The 25,213-nt window shown below is 37.1% G+C and overlaps 1 protein-coding gene across 2 annotated transcripts in view; it reads left to right on the top strand.

The window, feature by feature from the left end:
- Positions 1 to 25,213, top strand: part of MAGI3 (membrane associated guanylate kinase, WW and PDZ domain containing 3) — a 280,854-nt gene that overhangs the window by 216,361 nt on the left and 39,280 nt on the right. For both annotated transcript variants that reach the window (XM_011933140.1, XM_011933141.1), the window contains exons 8-12: positions 3,020 to 3,114; positions 8,565 to 8,753; positions 20,283 to 20,888; positions 22,118 to 22,149; positions 24,841 to 24,997. In XM_011933140.1, coding sequence (XP_011788530.1) covers positions 3,020 to 3,114; positions 8,565 to 8,753; positions 20,283 to 20,888; positions 22,118 to 22,149; positions 24,841 to 24,997 — 1,079 coding nt within the window. The remainder of the gene's footprint in view (positions 1 to 3,019; positions 3,115 to 8,564; positions 8,754 to 20,282; positions 20,889 to 22,117; positions 22,150 to 24,840; positions 24,998 to 25,213) is intronic.

The following is a 25,213-nucleotide window of genomic DNA, read 5'->3' as shown; positions in this document are numbered from 1 at the left end:
AGCTATAAATATGCTTATATATTTAGAAATGCGGTCTTGATTGTATTGCATTACATGTCTTTTTTAAATTAACATGTAATAATTATACACATTTTGGGGGTGCATAGTGATGTTTCAGTACACATAGTGATTAGATCAGGGTAATGAGCATTAAATATCTTGATGCATCTAGGTGACAAAGTCAAAATATATACTTGCTTTCACAACTAAAACTTTTTTTTTTTTTTGAGACAGAGTTTTACTCTTGTCGCCCAGGCTAGAGTGCAGCAGCACGATCTTGGCTCACTGCAGCCTCCGCCTCCCAGGTTGAAGTGATTCTCGTACCTCAGCCCCCGAGTAGCTGAGATTATAGGCATGTGCCACCACACCCAGCTAATTTTGTATTTTTAGTAGAGATGGGTTTTCCCCATGTTGGCCAGGCTGATCTTAAACTCCTGACCTCAAGTGATCCATCCGCCTCAGCCTCCCAAAGTGCTGGAATCACAGGTGTGAGCTGTCATGCCCAGCCATCTAAAATTCTTTATGAAAGAATATTTCATTGAGATAAATTTTTAATGTCCAGATATTAGGCATAAAATTTTAATACAGATAATGTGCCACATTATGTACTAATATTTAATCATTCTTGTTTGCTATCTTTTTTTCTTTCAGATAATCTATAATATTTTCCTCTCTCATTTCCCATAGCTGGTTATATGGAAAACAAAATTTGTTGTATCTTAATAATAGTGTAGGTATAAGTAACTAAATGAAAAGGACAGTATTCTCACTTCTTTATTTTTTGATTTTTTTTTTGAGTGGCATTTTAGTCTAGATAGTTTAAGATAATGAAGATAATAACTTCCTTCAGTAAATCTTATATTCTGTTGTCAAATTTTTAGGAAAAGGATTACTTATTTGCATACTTCTACTCTCCTCCCCACACATTACAAAGGGTATAAATACAAATTACTACTTTTTATGTTCTAATGCCTGGGTGGCAAAGTGAGTCATTCTAGCCAATGATATTAAAGTGAAAGTGAGCCAAGCTTCTTTCTGAACAGGTTTATTCTTTTCTTAGTGTCAATTTTTAGTTGTTTTTCAAAAGAATATGTAAAATATCAGTTCTTAAATAGATTTTTTAAAGTAGTTCCTAAGATTTTTATTTTCACAGAGTTAAACAGTTAATGGACGGGGTGTCCCCCTCATATTATAAAACAGAAGCATACTTGAGTGTTATTGAAATCAGGACCCAAAGAATGTCCAGTGGCACTTACCATATTTAGATCTCTTAAACTATTTAATAAGTAACCACATCTGTTGTGGAACTAATATGCACTAGTAGCCTAAGTGACATGGAGAAAGCTAACATTCCTTTTTTTGAAGGTGGTTTTTAAAATTTTTATGTTAGTCCCTGCTGCCCATTTCTCTACCACGACCCTTAATGTTTGCAAATGGCAAAGCTCCAGTGTGGACAACATAGTAAGACCCCGTCTCTACAAAAAAATATTTTTTTAAATTTACTGGGCATTGTGGCACACACCTGTGGTCACAGCTACTCAGGAGGCTGAGGTGGGAATATCGCTCGAGCCTGAGAGGTTGAGGCTGCAGTGAGCTGTGATCAGACCACTGCATTCCAGCCTGGGTGACAGAATGAGATCCTGTCTCCAAAAAAAGTAAAATAAATAAATAAAAAGGCAAAGTAAATGTTCAACTTGTGTGACTATTTATATGTACATTTTGTAATATTCAGCCTACCTAAAGACAATCATGTTCTGAAATTCTCATGAATTGGTATTTAATTGTTGGTGTTCACTCGTGTTACCTCTTTTTTTATATTTATTTTTTTGTGATGGAGTTTCACTCTTGTCGCCTGAGCTAGAGTGCAATGGCACGATCTTGGCTCACTGCAACCTCTGCCTCTTGGGTTCAAGTGAGCCTCCTACCTCAGCCTCCCGAGTAAAGCTGGGATTACAGCCATGCGCTACCACGCCAAGCTTATTTTTGTATTTTTAGTAGAGACGGGGTTTCACCATGTTGGCCAGGATGGTCTCTATCTCTTGACCTGGTGATCTGCCTGCCTTGGCCTCCTAAAGTGCTGAGATTATAGGCATGAGCCATTGTACCCGACCTCACTTCTTATTAAAGTGGAAAACTGTAGCATATGCTGAAATATATTTGTACTATGGAAGTGTTAGAATGTGATTTCCATTGCTTCTGAATTAGACCTATTCGAGGTCCTAAACATCTTTTTTACAGCAGTTGCTTTCTTAACCAACTTCCAGTTACCTGGCTTGCCAGAAGAACAGTGATCTTTTTCTTCTGTAAAACATACTATTGCCCATAGCGTGTTGAATAGTTTTGGCTAGTCTCCTAGCAGCTAGTCTCCCCAGGTTTCCTGCTTTCTCTCACAGAGTAGTATGCATTCCAAGAGTCAGTAGTGAATGTTCCCAAATCATAAATGTCAGTTGAACCTATGTTATAATTATTCATTTAATTATGATATAATTATGAAGAAATTTAAGTGTGAAAGAGTTATTCTATACTATAATTGATAAAAGCAAGTCATTTTCTTAGTTGCTACTGAACAGATATAGGTGAGTCAGTGGAAAAGTAATAGTAATATAATTTAAAAAGGATTCTGTACACAGATTTCTTTGAAAGTGTCTTTCAGCTTGCTTTATTTTGGAGAAACTTAAATTAAAACCCTTCTATCATTAACTGCCTTTTTAAAAAAAAAATTAAATTACCAAGAACAAGTACTTCTGATTGCATCAGATAAGAAGGCTATAATTTTGAAAACCGTTATTGGCTATATTGGGTAGGTTTATGAAGAAGCTATAGTAAATATAATATCAAAAGCTTCACAGCTTGGCATCTTCTATAGGACTTTATTTAGCTGACAGAAAGCCCCACTGCTATCATCTGTCAGTCTCTCTATGTTCCATAGCCTAAAGATACATATTTGTATGATAGACTATTTAACAATATGTTACTGTTTTATTTTAAACTGAAATGTATATTTTTCTGCATTCTATAGTCACCTTAACCAGAAAACCCAGTTTGAAAATCCAGTGGAGGAAGCGAAAAGGAAAAAGCAGTTAGGACAGGCTGAAATTGGGTCTTCAAAACCAGGTAGGCATTCTTCTCAATCTTTTCTTGAAAGAATAACTTGTGGAATTTGTATGCTGAGTTAATAAAAGTGAGTTTCAACTTTGTATTTCTATGACTTTGACACTAGACAAGAATGTCTAATATTTGTTACTGTAAAGATATGAATAATCTTAATAAAACATCTGAACATTATGAGAATAGTGAGATTTTTCTCAGGAGTATATAAAAAGCATGAAGTTGTTGGGAGAAGGGATTTGGGTAGCTTTTTTGTGAAGTTGAGATTTTGTTTTGAAGATTGGAATGTTTCCTTATATGTTTAAGGCGAGACCAATATTAGGTCTCTAGTTCATCATTAGCTTTTCCCAAGTTAATTGCTTAAGTATAGTATCTATAACCATTGGGGATTCTTCATTAACCAATATTAATAAATAATAAATATATCAAATGATTTACCTACATCATCGAGTCTCAAGTGGGATGGTAGGTATTAGTAACGTCAGACTCACTTAGGGAGCATTTTTTAAAAATACAGATCTGGAAATTTCAATGAGCTTAGTCATGTGTATTTTGAAAACACTGCTCAGGAAGTTCTTACATTCTACTTATCCCTCCCCATCCCTTTTCCAGTCCTCATTTGTCTTTAATAACCAGGGGTATATATGGTGATATTGTAGTAATCCAGTAGATTCTCCACTTCAGTTGCCCGTGAGAGAAATAGTTCTTTCTTATAGTTACTCTTCAAAAACATCATCCTCCTCCTAAAGTTTTGCATTTCGTTTAGCAAACATTTTGAGTTTAACAAATACTTTTGAGCACTGACTATATCCCCAGTGCTTTGCTAGGCACTAGGTATTCAAAAATGACTAAGAGTAAGACAGGGCTTGCCCTTAAGAGTTCACAGTCTAATATAGGAAACTGATGGTTATAATATATGGAGATAGGTGCCATCCTAGAATAGTAATTATAAGGGTAAGCTGAGGAGCAGGTTTGAGTCCCAGCTGTGTAACCTTGGATACATTTCCTAAATCTCTAAATGCCCCTATTTCTTCGTATATAAAATAGGAACAATAATGGTACCCACCTCTTAAGGTGGTTATGAGTATGTAAAATAACAGATGTAAAGTGCCTGCAATGGTATTAAGCGTATGTTGGCTAATAAATGATAGTTTCATTGTTATTAATAGAGATGTACAAGGTACAGTGGTGGCATAACGAAGGGAGTACCCAACTCTGCTTTGGTGGAGATTGTCAAGGGGGCAGGAGAAATTTCAAAGCAGAAGAGATATGAACCGGGTCTTGAAAAGTCAGGAAAAGTTAAAGCAGGCAGACAAAAATTTTAAAGGAGTAAGAAAGCATACCAAATAGAAGGAACAGAATGTTTAAAATCATAGAAGCATGAAATGGTGTGCTGAATGGCCAGAAGGCAGGTAGGCGTGGTTACAGCATAGGGTATTTGTAGGGTAGTAACAAGTGATGAGTTTATAAGGATAGGCAGCCATGAGAAGAGGTTGAGTATGTCACACATGTTGCTGGAATCTCAAGGAAGTTGAAGATTGAAAAATATATGTTGAATTTGACAATAGGGAGGTCATTAGTCACTCTAGCAAGAGCAAGTAGAGAGTGAAATAAAATTGCAATAGAATGAAGAAGGTATGGGAGGTGAAGACGTGGAGACAATGAGTATAACTAACTATTTTCATAGCTTTGACCATGAAAGATTATAGACAGAAGACATGAACTGAAGAGCAACTTAAATCCTTTATTTATACGTAAGGAAATGGAGACTTTAATAAAGATTAAGCCTCTTGCTTAGAATAACAGTGAGTGTCAAGCCAGAATTTGAACTTAGTTTTACTGACTTTAAATTCAAAGTTCTTTGTATTATAATATATGGTCCCTGAATTCATGGCACATTTCAAGGGAGATCTTTCCTCCCTTAATAAACTCTAATTTCCCTGAAGTCAGGTGCCATATGTTTTATTGATTTAGATACCCAGGCTCTCTCCTATAAGCTAGGGATTAAAAGAAGAGTAAACACTCAACACCTGGCCAGGTATAGTATTTCACACCTGTAATCCCAGCACTTTGGGAAGCCAAGGCAAATGGATTGCTTGAGCCCAAGAGTTCGAGACCAGCCTGGGCAACATGGCAAAACTCCATCTCTACAAAAAATTCAAAAATCTGGCCTGGTGTGGTGGCACACACCTGTAGTACCAGCTACTCAGGAGGCTAAGGTGGGAGGATCACCTTAGCCCAGGAGGTCAAGTCTGCAGTGAGCAGTGATCACACCACTACACTCCAGCCTGGGCGACAGAATGAGACCCTGTCGCAAAAAAAAAAAAAGAAAAGGAAAACAAACAAACAGAAATATTCAACACCTGTCTTTCAGGAGCTCCCAACTTAGCCAGGGAAATATATATATAATTTTAGTATAGTATGATAATGAAGATATAAACAATAGTGGTAGACAAAAGGGAGAAATTAAATCTGAATGTAGAAGGGCAAGAAAGGCTTCCTTGATGTTATTGAAGTTATGCTAGTCCTTAAGGAATAACAGCTGCCATTTGTTGAGATATTGAGTCACATATAGATTTGGATACTTTGTATAATCATATCATTTAAGTCTCAAAATAGCTCTGCAAGTTATTGATATTATTATCCCCATTTAGAGGCTTTGATGGCATTAAGTTAAAATTGTCTGATTCATCTATCCCAAGGTTATCCTTTCCACCGAGTCAGAAGCACTCAAGTTTGTGAGCCATGGAACCTCCTTCCTTGGACAGTATATAAGAGTTTGTGCTCATCTACATTGATTGCGCAGTTACCATTTGTCAAGCACCACTTCCTCTGCTTTCTGTGTGTCACGTAGTTTAATCTCTGTGACAATCCCATGAATTTTAGGTACGACTAGCCCCATTTTAGAGACAAGACAGCTGAGGCTTACAAGTTTCAAACAACATACCCAGGATCACTCAACTAAATCACAAATCTTGGATTTAAACTCGAGACTGTTGATCTCAAAGACAGTTTCTTTGTGCCTTTATGATTTTCACTTTTCTAAGCTTAATTTTGATAAGACTTACTTCTGACCAACTTTTAGTTGGCTTTGGCTGTTTTATTAATACTTTCTAAAATTAGGTGTTATTTTTCCTTCCTCTTTATTGTTTGTACAACTTGGATGTCATCTGTTGTATGCCAGTTTTCAAGTTTTGCCCTCAGAAGCCAATCTTATTCTAGTATTCCTGGGGATTAGGGCATGGGATAGCTAACCAGAAACATCTCAGTGTTTGACATAAAAATGAAAACGGTACATTTCATATTATCATCAAGTACCTGTCCAAGTACTCAGTCATTAGAGAAATATTCTTATCTACAATCTGGTAGGCAACACTAGTGGACGGTGTTAGTCAACTTCTGTAATTGAACGGGTATTGCATATGTCAATTAAATAATTTTTAAAAGTAATATTTTGTTCAGAGACTGAACAGAATTCAAAGTTGCTACTTTGAATGTGAGAAGCTCAATAATACAGAGGTGTCACCATAAGTAGGCTGACTGGCCATCCTCTGAGAGACCTCACAAAATGGCATTTACTATGATCAATGCACTGCTGTCTGGAGTCTACTTCTCTACTTTGAGAAGCCCAAAAGAGCTGGATTTTTCATTTCTTTGTATCATGTGCTTTTTGCAAATAAAAGCAAATCTGGGAATAACATATCAAATAAGGTAGCTCCTCCTTTCCCGTCACTATTGCCAGGGCAGGCCTACCTCTTGAGAAAGCTGTTTACATACTGCATAATCTGCATAACCATATAGAGCAACACCAAGAATCGCTCTTTTTTCTGATAAGTTTTAATATATACCTGTTAGAACACTCTGCTAAGAGGGGCAGCAGCAAATACACGTAAGTAACTCTGGACGTGATATTAGTGCTAAGTGTGAAACAAGCTACCATTATTAATTCAAGTTAACAGGGAAATGCACAACAAAACCACAGTGAGAAACCACTCCATGTCCGCTAGAATGGGTACAACCAAAAGGACAGACAGGACAACTGTTGGCAACTATGTGGAGAAATTGAGGCCCTCCTATGTTGCTTGTGGAAATGTAAAATGGCAAGGCTGCTTTGGAAAAGTTTGGAAGTTTATCAAAGTGATAAACATAATTATGATATATTCATAGTAACTGCTGGAATTCCACTCAGTATATACCCAAGATGAATGAAAATATGTCCACACAAAAACTTGTATGTGAGTGTTCATATCAACATTATTCATAATAGCCAAAAAGTGGAAATAACCCGATGTCCATCAACTAATGAATGGATAAACAAAATGTGATATTTATCCATACAGTGGTATATTATTTGGCAATAATGTAATAAATTTATCTTTAGTAAAACATATTTAATTCAATATTTATTATATATTAATAATAAAGAACAATAAAGTACTGACATATGCTACAATACAGATGAACCTCAAAAACACTGTCAATTGAAAGAAACCATTCAAAACACCACATATTGTCTGATTCTGTTTATATGAAATGCCTGTATTGGGCACGTCTATACATGGATAGTAGATTCGTGGCTTCCTAAGGCTGGGATATGGACGTGGGTTGGGGAAAAATTGGATAATGACTGCTAATGGGCATGGAGATTTCCTTTGAGGAGGGAAGAAAATGTTCTAAAATTAGATTATGCTGATAGTTGGATGACATTGAATTGTATATTTGAAAGAGCTGAATTCTATGGTATGTGAATTATATCTCAATAAATTTGTTAAAAAATAGATAATGGCAGAACATTTAAAGTCTTTTTTTTTACAGTTAATTTAATACTTAGTAAATTATAAACCTGTACAGTTTGATTCTCTCAGTTTTTGTCACTTCCTTAATGGCACGCATGGTTGAGGAGAAGAGAGAAGAGGTTCTGAATGGAAGGAAGTTGTTATTTGTAGATGTGAATCACTAGGGTCATCTAACCACTAAAAATGGGCATTTCAAAAGAAGTATGTATTTTTCTTCCTAAATTATCTACTAAACATGAGTGAAAGGCATAGAAATATGAAGCTATTTACTGATAGTAAAAAGATTCACTCCTTCCATCAGTTATAAAGACTGCAGAAAGCATGAACTGTGAATTATAAAAATTCTCAATATACTCTCTTTCATAAGTTTGTGACACATGACCTCATCCTCCTGGTATAGTACTTTGCACATAAAACTCAGCAGATGCTGAGTTTTATAGTACAGTTGAATAGTATCCAAACTTTCAGCAATTGAGTACTAAAGGTTGTGTCATTTTAACTTCATATAATGGACTCTGGGTTGAAAGTAAGTGCAGACAAGGCAATGAGAAAGAGAGAAAGTTGAGAATAACGTTAAGTTATATAAAAAAAGATTGACTTTGAGTGCTATATTCATTGTAATTATTTTTGTTCTCAAACCCACTTCTCATTTTGGCACAGATATGGAAAAATCACACTTCACAAGAGATCCATCCCAACTTAAAGGTGTCCTTGTTCGAGCATCACTGAAAAAAAGCACAATGGGATTTGGTTTTACCATTATTGGCGGGGATAGACCTGATGAGTTCCTACAAGTGAAAAATGTGCTGAAAGATGGTCCCGCAGCTCAGGATGGGAAAATTGCACCAGGTAACAAATTTTTCATAGTTGTTTGAAGAGTAGTGATATTATAACAAAAATTATAGTGAATAGATTTTATATACGTAGAGAGAAAGAATTAAATTATATAACTAAAGAGAGAGATTCCAGTATTAAAATAGCTTATCCTCTAATTAAAAAAAAAAAAGTTGTATGGATATATGTTTGTGGGATACATGAGATATTATACTTTGATACAGGCATGCAATAAGTAATAACCACATCATAGAAAATGGGGTATACATCTCCTCAAGCATTTATCTTTTGTGTTAAAAACAACCCATTTATACTCTTTTAGTTATAAAATGTACAATTAAATTATTACTGACTCTAGTCACCTTATTGTGTTATCAAAAACTAGGTCTTACTCATTCTTTCTAGCTATATATTTTTTATACTCCTTAACCATCTCCACTTCCCTCTCACCCCCCGCCAACCCCAACTACCCTTCCCAGCCTCTAGTAATCATCCTTCTACTCTCTATCTCCCTTAGTTCAGTTGTTTTAATTTTAGTACCTGCAAAGAAATGGGAACATGCAAAGTTTGTGTTTCTTTGCCTGACTTATTTCACTTAACATAATGATCTTCATTTCCATCTGTGTCATTGCAAATGACAAGATCTCATTCTTTTTATGGCTGAATAGTACTCCATTGTGTATATGTGCCATATTTTCTTTATCTAATTATCTGTTGATGGACATTTAGGTGGCTTCTAAATCTTCGCTATTGTGAAAAGTGCTGTAACAATCATGGGAGTGCAGATATCTCTTCGATATACTGATTTCCTTTCTTGTGGGTATATACTAAGCAGTGGGATTGCTAGATTGTATGGTATCTCTATTTTTAGTGTTTTGCGAATCCTCCAAATTGTTTTCCATAGTGGTTGTACAAATTTACATTCCCAACAACAGTGTACGAGGGTTCCCTTTTCCCCACACCCTCTCCAGTATTTGTTATTGCCTGTCTTTTTGGATAAAAGTCATTTTTAACTAGGGCAAGATGATACCTCATTGTACTTTTGATTTGTATTTCTCTGGTGATCAATGACCTGAGCACCTATTCATATACCTGTTTGTGTCTTCTATGTCTTCTTCATGAGAAATGTCTGTTCCAATGTTTTGCCCATTTTTTATCAGATTATTACATTTTTCCTATAGAGTTGTTTGAGCTCCTTATATATTCTAGTTATTAATCTCTTGTGAGATGGATAGTTTGCAAAGATTTTCTCCCATTCTCTTCACTTGACTGACTGTTTCCTTTGCTATGCCGAAGCTTTTTAACTTGATGTGATCCTGTTTGTCCATTTTTGCTTTAATTGCCTGGGCTTGTGGAGTATCACTGAAGAAATTTTTGCCCAGACCAATGTCCTGGAGAGTTTCCCCAGTGTTTTCTTTTTCTAGTTTTATAGTTTGAAGTCTTAGATTTAAGTTTAATTCACCTTGATTTGATTTTTGTATACAGCAGAGATAGAAGTCAAGTTTCATTCTTCTATATGGGGATATCCAGTTTTCCTAGAACCATTGAAGAGACTGTCTTTTCTCCAATGTATGTTCTTGGCACCTTTCTTGAAAATGAGTTCATTGTAGGTGTATGGATTTCTCTATTCTGTTTCACTGGTCTATGTGTCTGTTTTTATGCCAATACCATCTTCCTTTAGTTACTATAGCTCTGTAGTATAATTTAAAGTCAGGTAATGTGATTTCTCCAGTTGTGTGTCCTTTCTCCTCAGGCTAGCTTTGGCTATTCTGGGTCTTTTGTGATTCCATATAAATTTCAGGATTGTTTTTTCTATTTCTGTGAAGAATGTCATTGGTATTTTGATAGAGATTTGATAGAGATTGCATTGAATCTCTAGATTGCTTTGGGTAGTATTGAGAAGAATATTGATTCTTCCAACTATGAACATGAAATATCTTTTCATTTTTTGTGTCTTCTTCAGTTTCTTGCATCAGTATTTTATAATTTTTTATGTAGAGATCTTTCGCTGCTTTAGTTAATTCCTAGGTATTTAATCTTATTTGTGGCTGTTGTGAATAGGATTACTTTTTTTATTTCTTTTTCAGATTGTTCACTGGCATATAGAAATGCTACTGATTTTTGTATGTTGATTTTGTATCCTGCAACTTTACTGAATTTGTTTATCAGTTCTAATAGTTTTTTTATGTGTGGAGTTGTTAAGTTTTTCCAAATATAAGATCCCATCATCTAAAAACAAGGATAATTTGACTTCTCCCTTTCCAATTTGTATGCCTGTTATTTCTTTCTCTTGCTGATTGCTCTAGCTAGAACTTCCAGTTCCGTGTTGAGTAACAGTGGTGAAAGTGGGCATCTTCATTTTCCAGATCTCAGAGGAAGTACTTTCAGTTTTTCCCCCATTCAGTATTATACTAGCTGTGGCTCTGTTGTATATATGGCTTTTATTATATTGAGGTATGTTTCTTATATACCCAGTTTTTTTAGAGTTTTATCATAAAGGGGTGTTGAATTTTATCAATTTCTTTTCAGCATCAGTTGAAATGAATATAGTTTTTTGTTGTTGTTGTTTTTGTTTTGTTTTGTTTTTTAGACCGAGTCTCTGTCACCGAGGCTGGAGTGCAGTGGCGTGATCTCGGCTCACTGCAACCCCTACCTCCTGGGTTCAAGTGATTCTCCTGCCTCAGCCTCCTGAGTAGCTGGGATTACAGGCACTCACCAGCATGCCCGGCTAATTTAGTATTTTTAGTAAAGATGGGGTTTCACCATGTTAGCCAGGCTGGTCTTGAACTCTTGACCTCAGGTGATCGACCCACCTCAAATGATTATAATTTTTATTCTTCATTCTGTTGATACCATGTATCACACTTAATTATTTGCATATGTTGTACCATCCTTGCATTCATGGGATAAATCCCACTTGGTCATGATGAATGATCATTTTAATGTATTGTCACATTCGACTTGCTAATATTTTGTTGAGGAGTTTTACATCAGTGTTTATCAGAAATACTGGCCTGTGGTTTTCTTTTTTTGATACGTCTTTGGTTTGGATAACAGGGTAATACTGGCATCACAGAATGAGTTTGGAAATATTCTTCCCTTTGTTTTTCAGAATAGTTTGGGTAGGAATTGTATTACTCCTTCTTTAAATGCTTGGTAGAATTCAGCAGTAAAGCCATCAGATCCTGGGCTTTTCTTTACTGGGAGACTTTTTATTATGGCTTCAATCTTGTCACTTGTCATTGATCTGTTCAGGTTTTAAATTTCTTTGTGGTTTGATCTGGGTAAGTTGTGTGTGTCTAGGAATTTATCCATTTCTTCTAGGTTTTCCAACTTGTTGGCATATAGTTGCTCATAATAGTCTCTAACAATCCTTTGAATTTCTGCAGCATCAATTGTAATGTCTGCTGTTTCATCTCTGATTTTATTTATTTGGATCTTCTCTCTTTTTTTCTGTTAGTCTAAGGTTTGTTAATTGTCTTTTCAGGAAACCAACTTTTTGTTTCATTGATCTTTTGTGTTGTTTTCTTCATTTCAAATTCATTTATTTCTACTCTTTCTGCTTTTCTTCTATTAATCTAGAGTTTAATTTGCTCTTTTCTAGTTCTTTAAGATGCATCATTAGGTTATTTATTTGAAGTTTTTCTTTTTTTTATATATATAGGCACTTACAGCTATAAATTTCCCTCTTAGTACTGCTTTTGCTGTATCCCATAGGTTTTGGTGTGTTTTGTTTCCATTATTATTTGTTTCAAGAAATTTTTCCAATTTCCTTCTTAATTCCTTTATTGACTCACTGGTCATTCAGGAACCTATTGTTTAATTTCCGTGTGTTTGTATAGTTTCCAAAATTCCCCTTGTTATTAATTTCTGATTTTATTCCATAGCGGTCAGAGAAGATACTTGATATAATTTTAATTTTTTAGAATGTTTTAAGACTTGTTCTGTAACCTAACATATGGTCTATCCTTGAGAATGATGCTGTGCTGAGGAGAATAGTATATATTCTGCAGCCATTGGATGAAATATTCTATAAATATCTATTAGGCCCATTTGGTCTATAGTGCAGATTAGGTCTGATGTTTCCTTGTTGATTTTTCTGTCTGGAAGACCTAATGCTGAAAGTGGAATGTTGAAGTCTCCAGCTATTATTGTATTGGGGTCTATCTCTCTCTTTAGCTCTAATAATATTTGCTTTATATATTTGGGTGCTCCAGTGTTGGATGCATATATATTTACAATTGTTATATCCTCTTGCCGAATTGACCCCTTTATTATTATATAATGGTCTTTTTGTCTCTTCTTGCAGTTTTTGTCTTGTAATCTATTTTGTCTGATATAAATGTAGCTACTCCTGCTGGTTTTTGGTTTTCACTGGCATGGAATGTCTTTTTCTAGTCCTTTATTTGCAGTCTATGTGTAGACTATGTGCAGCCATGTTTCTTCTAGGCAATAGATCATCAAGTCTTGCTTTCTTTATTCACTCATCCTCTCTATGTCTTTTGATTGGAGACTTTAGTCCATATGGATTCAATGTTATTAATGATGATCAATAAGGACTTATTCCTTCTATTTTGTTATTTGTTTTCTGATTGTTTTGTGATCTTCTCTTCCTTCTTTCCTTCCTTCCTGTCTCCCTTTTAGTGAAGGTGATTTTATCTGTGGTATGATTTAATCTCTTGCTTTTTATTTTTGGTGTATCCATTGTGTGTTTTTTTATTTGAGGTTACCAGGAGGCTTGAAAATACTATATTATAACTCATAATTACAAACTGATGGCAAATTAACACTGATTATATAAACAAAGAAGCAAACAAGCAAAAAGAAAATGAATAAAAACTCTACAATTTAACTTCATCCCTTCCTTTTTAATTTTTTGTTGTTTCTCTTTATGTCTTATTGTACTGTCTTTGTCTTGAAAATTTGTTCTAGTTATTATTTTGATAGGTTTATTGTTTAGTCTTTCTACTTAAGAGTATTTTACATACCACAATTACAGTTTAATATTCTGTGTTTTTCTGTGTGCTATTACCAGTGAGTTTTGTACCTTCAGATAATTTCTTATTGCTCATTAATGTCCTTTTCTTTCATATTGAAGAACCCCCTTTAGCATTTCTTACAGAACAGATCTAGTGTTCATGAAATTCCTTAGCTTTTGTTGTCTGGAAGGTCTTTATTTCTCCTTCATGCTTAAAGGATATTTTCACCAGATATACTATTACAGGGGTAAAAGGTTTCTTCCTTAAGCATTTTAAATATGTCATGCCACTCTCTCCTGCCCTGTAAGGTTTCCACTGAAAAGTCTGCTCTTAGACATATTGGAACTCCTTTGTATGTTATTTGTTTCTTTTCTCTTACTGCTCTTAGGATCTTCTTTATCTTTGACCTTTGGGAGTTTGATTTTTAAATGCCTTGAGGTAGTCCTCTTTGGGTTGGTGCTCTATCTGCCTGGTGCTCTATAACCTTCGTGTGCTTGGTATCTTTCTGTAGGTTTGGGAAGTCCTCTGATATTATCCTTTTGAATAAACTGTTTACCCCATTTTTCTGTACCTCCTCTTTTGGGCTGATAACTCTTAGAATTGCCCTTTTGAAGCTATTTTCTAGATACTGTAGGTGTGCTTTATTGTTTTTTATTCTTTTTCTTGTCTCCTTTGACTGTATGTTTTCAAATAGGCTGTCTTCAAGCTCAGTAATTCTTCTGCTTGATCGATTCTACTGTTAGGAGACTCTGATGCATTGTTTAGCATGTCAGTTGTATTTTTCAACTCCAGATTTCTGTTTGATTCATTTTAATTATTTCAGTCTCTGTTAAATTTATGTGACAGGATTCTGAATTTCTTCTGTTATCTTGATTTTTTTTTTGTTCTTGTTGTTTTCTCAAAACAACTATTTTTAATTTTCTATCTGAAAGGTCACGTGTCTCTGTGTCTCAAGGATTGGTCCCTAGTGCCTTATTTGGGTCATTTGGTAAGATCATGTTTTCTTGGATGGTCTTGATGCTTGTAGATGTTTGTTGGTGTCTGGGCATTGAAGAGTTAGGCATTTATTGTAGTCTTTGCAGGCTGGGTTTGTTTGTGCCCATCCTTGTTGGGAAGGCTTTCCAGGTATTCAAAGGAACTTGGGTCCTAAACCCGATAACACTGTGGTTCCTGCAGACTCATATAAGGACCACCTTGGTATTCTTGGATACGATCCAGAATAATTATCTGGATTAATAGGCAGAGACTCTTCTTCTTTTCCCTTACGTTCTTCCAAACAAACAAAGTCTCTCTATCTTTCTCTCTCTCTCTCTCTCTTTCTCTCTCTCTATGCTGAGCCTCCTGGAACTGGGGGTTGGGAGACATAAACATCCCTGTGGCCACCACCACTGGGACTATGCTGGGTGAGACATGAAACCAGCACAGCATTGGATCTTGCCCACAGCCAGCTGTAACCAATACCTGGCTGCCACCTAAATTCACTCAAGGCCCTGGGGCCCTGGGGCCCTATGATCAGCTGGTGGCAAAGTGAGCTAGGTTCGTGTCCCTCTCTTCAGGATGGTGAGCTCTCCCAAGCCTTGGGTGGATTCAGAGATACTGTCTGGGAGCCAGGGATTGAAGTCAAAAACCTTAGAAATTTACCTGGTATTCTGTTCTACTGTGGGTAAGCCGGCATTCAAACCACAAGATAGAATTCTTCCCATTCTTCACTTTCCACAGACAGAGGAACCTCTCCCTGTGGCCACCAACACTGGCCTATATGGGGGTGTGGGGGTGTTGCCAGGCCACTGCTAATGTTCACCTAAAGCACAACCACTCTTCCGTCAGTTTGTGATGAGTGCTGTCAGGCCTGGGACTCACCCTTCAGGGCAGTGGGCTCTTCTCTGATCCAGGCCAGGTCCAGAAGTGCTGAGCCAGAGCCTAGGCCTGGACTCAGGGACCTCAAGAGCCTGCTTGGTGGTCTACCCTACTGTGGTTGAGCTGGTACCTAAGCTGCAAGACAGAGTCACCTTTACCTTTCCCCCTACTTTTCTCAAGCAGCAGTGTTTCACCATAGTTACCACAGCAGGGAATGTGCTGGGTCGCGCCTAAAGCCAGCATGTCTCAGAGCCCAGTGTCCGTGGTGTATATATTACCTGAGTATTGTTATTGGTTATTCAGGGCCCAGGGGCTCTTGAGTAGGCAGGTGATGAAATCTGCCAGGTCTCTGCTGTGACAGGGCAGCACTGAGTTCAATGAACAGTCCCTTAGCCACTGTACTCTCCCTCTCCCAAGCACGTAGATTTCTCCATACCAGGTGGCCACTGCCAGGAGGTAAGGGAGAGGTGGCATAAGCACTCCCTTAGCTGCCCTGGCTGGTGTCTCATAGGTTGCAGTCAGGTGTCTCTGATCCCAGCTCAGCACTAGGACTTGCCTAGGAATTGCAGTCCTTGTGGCCTAGACTGCCCCTCTTCACTCAGGGCCCCAGAGCACTACAGCCGCCAGTGGAGAGGCTTGCCGGAACTCAGTCTCCAACCACTGGGATGGGCAGTTCCCCTCTGGCTAGGGCCGGCCCAAATGTTCCCTTTGTTGGCATATATCAGCTGATTACAGCCTGGTTCTGCTTTCCACTGTGACAGGGCAGCACTGAGTTCAATGCAAATCCTCACAATCCGCTGTGCTCACCCTCTCCCAAGCATACAGATTCTCTCTGCCACTGCAGGGAGGATGGGGGAGGGGTAGCACTGGCAATTCCAGACTGCCTTTCCTATCCTCTTCAGTGTCTCTTTCAGTGATACGAAGTGCAAAGCAGACACTGTGATTGCTCACCTGCTTTTTGTCTCTTGTAACAGTACTTTTAGTATGTAATTAGTTGTTAAAATTTGGTGTTTCTGTGGGGGCAGGGGGATGAGTAGTGTAGGCTTCTATCCTACCACCTTGCTCTGCCCTCCGTCACCATCTATCCTCTAAACTAAATGCCTATTATATTTGATGGTGGGCCATTTTACAAACAGGTGAAAACTGTTGGAGAAAACATTAAGTTCATTAATATTTTGAAATATTTTATATAATTTTGAGATAATTCTTTTACTGTATAATACTAAAGATTTATTAATCATCTCAGAAAACTATTTGTTTGATTTTCTTGAATTATAAAGGATACTTTTGGAGTTAGCATTTACCTATAATCTAATTTGAAAAAAGGTCATTTGTGGTATTTATCATGGTATCAAATTGTTCAATCTTGCAGTTTTTTCCAAGTTTGTTTTCTTCCTTAATCTTACTGGTTATTAAATTGAACTCCTATGTTAAGAATTATAGACATAAATATTACCATTTTTACAAAGTTGTGTAAACTTGTCTTTTCTGTAGTTTCCTAAAGCCTTTACTTGGTAATTGCTGGATATTTTAATACGGCTGGCAGTGTTTGTGGCTCAGGCACTTGGAGAAAGTTGAAGACTAGTTTCTGATTGCCGGGGGAAGTTTAAGCATTGTTTTCCAGAAAGATTTTACTATTATACTGAGGTTGCTTTTTGCAGTGTTTGCTAGACTTTTCTAATCCTCTCTTATTTCACATACCATGAAAATATGGACCAACATTCAGATGGTTGAATTGTCATAGTATTTTTTGATCTCTCATATTATGCTTTCCCATTGAGGTAACAAAAACTTAAAACAAGAAAACTTAAAATAATCAAAAGTTACACTTGTAAAGAAAATTATTTTTATTCTGCTTTATTACTTTATAAAGTTAACAAACTTTAGAGATTAAAATTAATAGGAAGGTTCTTTTGTCTTCAGTTTTGACCTTTTCAACATTTTGTCCATGAAACACGTGTTAGCTATTGTGTATGCTGTCAGGATTTCAAAATATAGTTTCATATTTGTCTAATATGCTTATCTAATTTGCATGACAATACATTTCCATGAAAATTCTGGGAGCTTTAATACCAGATTGAGTTTCTTAAAACCCATCAGAACAAATTAAAGCACCTTTATTTGGCAATAACCTTTTAAATAATCATATTCAAATAAAAGCAAATTGATGAGACAACAGGGGTCAAATTTTAAGTCAAGATTTTGTTAAAAAATACCCAACTGATGACTGTCGAGTGGTAATGATTCTACAACCAAAATGGTCATACTAATGTAAAATCAGGAAAGCAAAACCAACTTTTAAAGGGATTTATTAAGCTGACTTTTCAGTGTCTTCAATAATGCATTGTTTGCTTCTGCTGAATTTTTTGTTGCTTGTTTCACCTTTTGAAATCTGATTTATAAATCAAATTCAAAATTGCTGCCAAAAAAGGATACTATAAGAAAATACATTCATAAATTAACATCATTCTAATCTTCAGTTCAATATTTCTTAAAGTAGAATGAATTTTTAAAGTACATTGTAATCAATGGCTTTTGTTTTGTTTAGTTTTTTTTTTTTTTTTTTTTTTTGAGACTGAGTCTCACTCTTGTCGCCCAGGCTGGAGTGCGATGGCAGAATCTCAACTCATTGCAACCTCCGCCTCCTGGGTTCAAGTGATACTCCTGCCTCAGCCTCCCAAGTAGCTGGGATTACAGGCGCACGCCACCACGCCTGGCTAATTTTTTTTTTTTTTTTTTTTTTGAGATGGAGTTTTACTCTTGTTGCCCAGGCTGGAGTGCAGTGGCGTGATCTTGGCTCACTGCAACCTCTGCCTCCCAGATTCAAGCTATTCTCCTGCCTCAGCCTCCTGAGTAGCTGGGATTATAGGCGTGCACCACCACACCCAGCTAATTTTTTGTATTTTTAGTAGAGACAGGGTTTCATCATGTTGGCCAGGCTGGTCTCGAACTCCTGACCTCAGGTGATCCACCTGCCTTGGCCTCCCAAAATGCTGGGATTACAGATGTGAGCCACCACACCTGGCCTGAGCTACCACGCCCAGCCAATGGCTTCTTAAACTCAAGAAATAAGGTGGTATTTAAAGATAGACTGTTTGACCCCCGTCAAAAATAGGACAAAGGATATGAACAGATTCTTCTCAAAAAAAGGCATTTATGCGGCTAACAAACATATGAAAAAAAGCTCAACATCACTGATTATTAAAGAAATGCAAATCGAAACCACAGTGAGATATCATCTCATGCCAGTCAGAATGGTGATTATTAAAAAGTCAAGAAACAATAGATGCTGGCAAGGCTGTGGAGAAACAGGAACACTTTTACACTGTTGGTGGGAGTGTAAATTAGTTCAATGAATGTGGAAGACAGTGTAATGATTCCTTAAGGATCTAGAACCAGAAATATCATTTGACCCAGCAATCCCATTACTGGGTACATACCCAAAGGAATATAACTCATTCTACTGTAAAGACACATGCACATGTATGTTTATCGGCAGCACTATTTACAATAGCAAAGACAGGAACCAACCCAAATGCCCATCAATGATAGATTGGATAAGGAAAATGTGGTATACACTATGGAATACTATGCAGCCATAAAAAGGAATGAGATCATGTCCTTTGCCCGGACATGGATGAAACTGGAAGCCATCATCCTCAGTAAAGTAACACAGGAATGGAAAACCAACCACTGCATGTTCTCATACTGGGAGTTGAACAATGAGAACATGTGAACACAGGGAGGTGAACAACAAACAACAAACACCAGGGCCAGTTGGGGGTTGGGGGACAAGGAGAGGGAGAGCATTAAGACAAATAGCTAATGCATGTGGGGCTTAAAACCTAGATGACGGGTTGATAGGTACAGCAAACCACCATGGCACACGTATTCCTATGTAACAAATCTACATATTCTGCACTTGTATCCTGGAACTTAAAGTAAAATTAAAACATTATATATATATATGTATGTATCAGGGGTGAAGGAGGATTTCTGGCTATTATAGGGACGTGACAGGATTCTTGCTGAATGCAGGCTGAGGTGATCAGATAATCACCTGGAGAATAGTGGGGAATGAGGACTTAGACCATATATCAAGACTGGGTGATTCTGGCTAAACCAACTTAGCAGAATTCTTGCTAAAACTCGGCTCTGGAGGACATGCCAAGGATGAGGCCTGCTGAAAAAAGAGCTCAGAGGAACCTGTCTAGAGTTTGATTAAGGACAGCATCTTTGTCAGTGTATGTATGTATACATACATACAAACATACATACACATATATAAATAAAATTAATGTATTCAAAAAATATAATACAGTTTGTACGAGTAGTCAGTGGAGTTATTTGCTCCTGTACTAAATACCTACTACAGTGTGCATAGCTTTGCATGGCTACTTAGATATGACTCAGAGGATATACTAACAATGATAATATAAATTATCAGGGTTTTTTTTTAAATAATTCACTTGAGCTTGAAGTGAAAATTCTTTGCTACTGAAATAAGGAGGATTTTAGACATACATACTTTTTAGAGAGGAGTTAGAAAAGGGAGAATGTCTGTGTTAGAAATCTGTCTTTTCAGCAGTTAATAGAGGTTTCCAAAATTCAAATTTTGTTACTAAATTGTAGTTATTTTTGCCCCTCTAGCAAAAAAATTAACTTATCTGTTGATTTTAATATTTTTAACATGATTATGTTTTACCAGGTGATGTTATTGTAGACATCAATGGCAACTGCGTCCTCGGTCACACTCATGCAGATGTTGTCCAGATGTTTCAATTGGTACCTGTCAATCAGTATGTAAACCTCACTTTATGTCGTGGTTATCCACTTCCTGATGACAGTGAAGATCCTGTCGTGGATATTGTTGCTGCTACCCCTGTCATCAATGGACAGTCATTAACCAAGGGAGAGACTTGCATGAATCCTCAGGATTTTAAGCCAGGAGCAATGGCTCTGGAGCAGAATGGAAAATCAGGACACCCTTTGACTGGTGATGGTCTCAATGGACCATCAGATACAAGTGAGCAGAGAGTATCCATGGCATCGTCAGGCAGCTCCCAGCCTGAGCTAGTGACTATCCCTTTGATTAAGGGCCCTAAAGGGTTTGGGTTTGCAATTGCCGACAGCTCTACTGGACAGAAGGTGAAAATGATACTGGATAGTCAGTGGTGTCAAGGCCTTCAGAAAGGAGATATAATTAAGGAAATTTACCATCAAAATGTGCAGAATTTAACACATCTCCAAGTGGTAGAGGTGCTAAAGCAGTTTCCAGTGGGTGCCGATGTACCATTGCTTATCTTGAGAGGAGGTAAGTAAAAGCACAACATAGAAAAAGTTTCAGTGTTCAAGCATTTATATCCATTGATTGTCTTTCCTTACAGTTTAGAATATGTTTTCCCAGCAGACTTAACTAGTAATTAGTGCACATTTTCCTTAAGGTTCTGTCTGATTGTTTCCATAAGCAGTATCTTTTTCAGCAGTTTTTAAAAAGTTATTAGTGGCTTCGTTCATGTCCATTATGGATTTATTTCCCTCTGTATTCTTTTGAAAATCTGATTCTTGGCTTTAATGATTAGAGAGAGTCACAGCATTGTGATACTTCAAATGAAATACATCCTCTTAATTTCATTTCTTTGTTGATGGCAGTAATAGAAATGGACTCTTTCAACCAATGGTGCGTCATCTGGACCTCTGTAATGCACCAAAGATGTTTTGAAAGAGCTAGCATCTCTGTGGATAAGTAAAATGTTGGATGGTGTGCTAATCTGTTCTACGGAGGCAATCATGATAGCTTGTGCTCATAAAGCTTTTATCTTAAGCTCTAGTATCTGCCTGTAGATGTTAATTAAACCACACAGTGCTTATGTGAGAGAAATAGAATTTTTATTTTTCAAGGTCATCAGCTGACATGAACTGCTCCCAGACATTTACAAATCCAGTTCCAAGGAATAATCACAAAGTTTAATTTTAATAGGCTTTCTTAAATCCATACTTATAAGTGACTAGTATCTTAAAGAATAAAACTTAACCACTTAACTCTTTTATCTCTCTGGATTTTACTTTTCACTATTGAGGCAAATGAGCACTTCAGCTTCTTTGGGAGTTTTTTCTTATTCTCATTCCTTTGATTCATATGGGTTTCTTCTCTGAGTGATGGTGGAATGTGCTCCGAGTAAGGTAGAAATCTCTATGTGAGTGCTTGAGAGTAAGCCAGGGCTTCAACAAGTTTAACAAAGAGACCAAAGTTCCATGTCACACAGGTTTGATGTCAGTTTCCTGCCTTGCCACTTACTGGTTCTTTGGTATAGGAAAGAATCTTAGTTTACCTTCTCTATAAGATGGTCATAACATTCGTGCCTTCAGATTGTTATAAAAATGAAATGAGATAATATATGTATAATACCTGCTACATAGGAGGTTAGACACAGAATTTACTAGCCTACTAAAAGTTGAAGCTAGTTTTATTATAAACATCAGCAGTATTTGTGATCTGGGAATGCATCCTCTGGTTTTAAACTTTGGCTCATTTTTTTTAAGGTCCTCCTTCACCAACCAAAACTGCCAAAATGGTGAGTATCCGCTGGTCCTCAAATCCTTTCCCCAACACACTGAGAGAGATGCCACATGTCCCTCTGTAAGAGGGGCTCACTGTGGTGATGGTTATCGACCGGGAGAAGTTAGGAGGCATGCTGCCCTTGGCTTGTATTTATCAGAAACTAGGGAAGCATTTGAAAAAGCCCCCTAGTGAGGAGATGTGCTCCACTGGGTAAGTATTGCAACTGGAGGACTGCTGAAGGCCTATTGTACCAATAAGCCTGTTCTCTAAGTTATAAAATGTGAACACATCAAAGAACCAACCTAGAGGTCTTTTTACTTTTGTGTTTCAGAGAAACAAGGTAGGAAGGACCTAAACATTAAGACAGATGATAAATTATTACATTGTCTTGCCCCTGCCTGAAGAGAAGACATAGTAGTTCACATAATTTTGTGGGGACTATAAATGTGCATGCACCTTTAGATAATCTTCTTACTTTTAAGACTAAATTAGGCTTCTTTTTATTGTTATTTATTTATTTATTTATTTATTTTGAGACAGTGTCTTGCTCTGTTGCCCGGGCTGGAGTGCAGTGGCACCATCTTGGCTCACTGCAACCTCCGTCTCCCAGGTTCAAGCAATTCTCCTGCGTCAGCCTCCCAAGTAGCTGGGACTATAGGTGCATACCTCCACGCCCAGCTAATTTTTTGAATTTTTAGTAGAGACAGGGTTTCACCATGTTGGCCAGGATGGTCTCGATCTCTTGACCTCATGATCGGCCTGCCTCAGCCTCCCAAAGTGCTGGGATTACAGGCGTGAACCACCACATCCTGCTAACTGAACAAGACTTCTAGAGTAATTGTGGCCTTCTGTGCTAAATGTGTGCTTGTTGTCAAAGTGAAAGACTTGAAACAGTGTCTTCTTTGGCATTCTTCTAAATAATCACGTAGCCTATTTAGGGACCTGTGTAGAGTATAAGAACTTTAAAAAGGGGTGCATCAAATACTGCTTTGTGGAAGAAACTCTACGAGGTGCACATTTGTAGCTATTTAAATATCTGCAATGTTTCAGATATAAAGACAATTTCATTTAAAATTCTAATTTAGTTCTAGTTTGCTCATTTGGAGTCTTTTATCTCAAAATCGAAAGATAGACTTCCATAACCATAAACTATAGATGGTTATATTAAATGAATTAGTTATTTCTAGCCCACCAAGTAGGAATCCTCTGCAAATTTGCTGTTTTATGGATTAAAAAGAATCACTCAGCTTCTGGGGCCTTTTTTTTTTTTCTTTTTCCATCACCCAGGCTGGAGTGCAGTGGTGTAATCTTGGCTCACTGCAACCTCTGCCACATAGGTTCAAGCAATTCTTGTGCCTCATCCTCCCAGTAGCTGGAATCACAGGTGCACGCCACCACACACGGCTAATTTTTGTATTTTTAGTAGAGATGGAGTTTCACTACATTGGCTAGGCTGGTCTCAAATTCCTGATCTCAAATGATCTGCCCACCTCAGCCTCCCAAAGTTCTGGGATTACAAGCGTGAGCCACCATGCCTGACCAACTTCTGCCCTTTTCATTGACTGCTTATACTACTTGGGTCCAGTGTGAACAGAAATTGTTTTTGTCTATTCAGTTCAAATTGCACTGTATTCTGCATTTCTCTGGTTCCTCTAGTAATCATTTTTAATTCCTGTGCCACCATATCTATTTCATAATGGATGCCACTGCAGCCGCAGTGGCCCTAATGCTTTATAATTGATGGAAGGGTCTGATGAACTTTAACCGCTTCTGACAGAATGCTAAGATGTGTGGGGAAAGGGTGGGAGACTACCTTTAGCTTCTCTCCCTTTTCACTGGGTCTGGGAGATTGAAGGATCCCCTCTAGCCCAACACTTTGTAGTTGCTGACCCCTGATTACTCCCTGACAAGCCAGTGTCCCTGCATTCTAGTCATTGTTAATGATCACAAACATCCATAATCTCCCTCTCCTAATAATAATCCAGGAAAACAAACTGGTCTCAAAACCATATTCCTTAGGCTATTTATTGAATTTTGTTGTTAACATTTTATTAAATAAGTCATTTTGCTTGACTGTTATCTTGGAAAAGTGCTATCTGAATAGGAAAAATATCAAAATATGCGACTGTGTTTTCCCTTATCTAATTATCTTGCATGGTACATTTTCTCTTAATATGTATGAATTGGCCAGGCAGGGTTTCCACAGTGCCATCTTTATAACCTAAATTAGAGTTAACCTCGCCTGTTTTCTTAGAAAGAGTATTATCTTAAACATCTTCCTTAGAAATTAAACTCAGTGAATGGGAAGTGGGCCAGGCCAAGAATTTTATGAAGATATTCTCTGAATCTTCCTCCTACTTTACTCAGAAGTGCTGTCTTGTGTTATATTTTTATTTATCTTCATCTCAAAGTCAATTTGTGTCTTGGTGGTGGAGAAAAGGGCAAAATTGTTTAAACATAGGACTAACTAAGGCTCTTCAGTTGATATTACTGTAAACTTTTTTCTAATTTAAGTTAAATACGTTTCAATCAAATACACATTGCTATGAAAATGAATTCCTGTAACTGTAAATTTGCTGTGTCTTTGATCCTGCCACCTTTACAGCTATAATCAGTTGACATATCCATTTCAGATATCAGTTTTATGAATTAATCAACCATCTGATTTTTAAAAAATACTAAGTAAGGCCCTTTTCCATTTCAGAAAACAGATAAAAAGGAAAATTCAGGAAGTTTGGAGGCCATAAATGAGCCTATTCCTCAGCCTATGCCTTTTCCACCCAGCATTATCAGGTCAGGATCCCCGAAATTGGATCCTTCTGAGGTCTACCTGAAATCTAAGACTTTATATGAAGATAAACGTAAGTAGTTGTGGAATACTTCAGGAAAGCATGTAACAAGATAAATTTGGATTTATTTTAGACTAGGGTCTTCCCGTCTTTCAGAAGCATATTGAAAAGTTATTCCTTCATTACCGTTTTAATAGAACTCTGGACTTCTTCCATGTATATTCAACATTCACACATTCATTTTTTTCAAAATCATGTTTTAAGTGCTAGTTATCTACCAGATGCCAT

Source organism: Colobus angolensis, unplaced genomic scaffold (assembly GCF_000951035.1).
Source record: "Colobus angolensis palliatus isolate OR3802 unplaced genomic scaffold, Cang.pa_1.0 Scaffold124, whole genome shotgun sequence".
In the NCBI taxonomy this organism is placed as follows: Eukaryota; Metazoa; Chordata; class Mammalia; order Primates; family Cercopithecidae; genus Colobus; species Colobus angolensis.
Note: the sequence above shows the minus strand (reverse complement) of the source record. Positions and strands in the feature narration are given on the sequence as shown.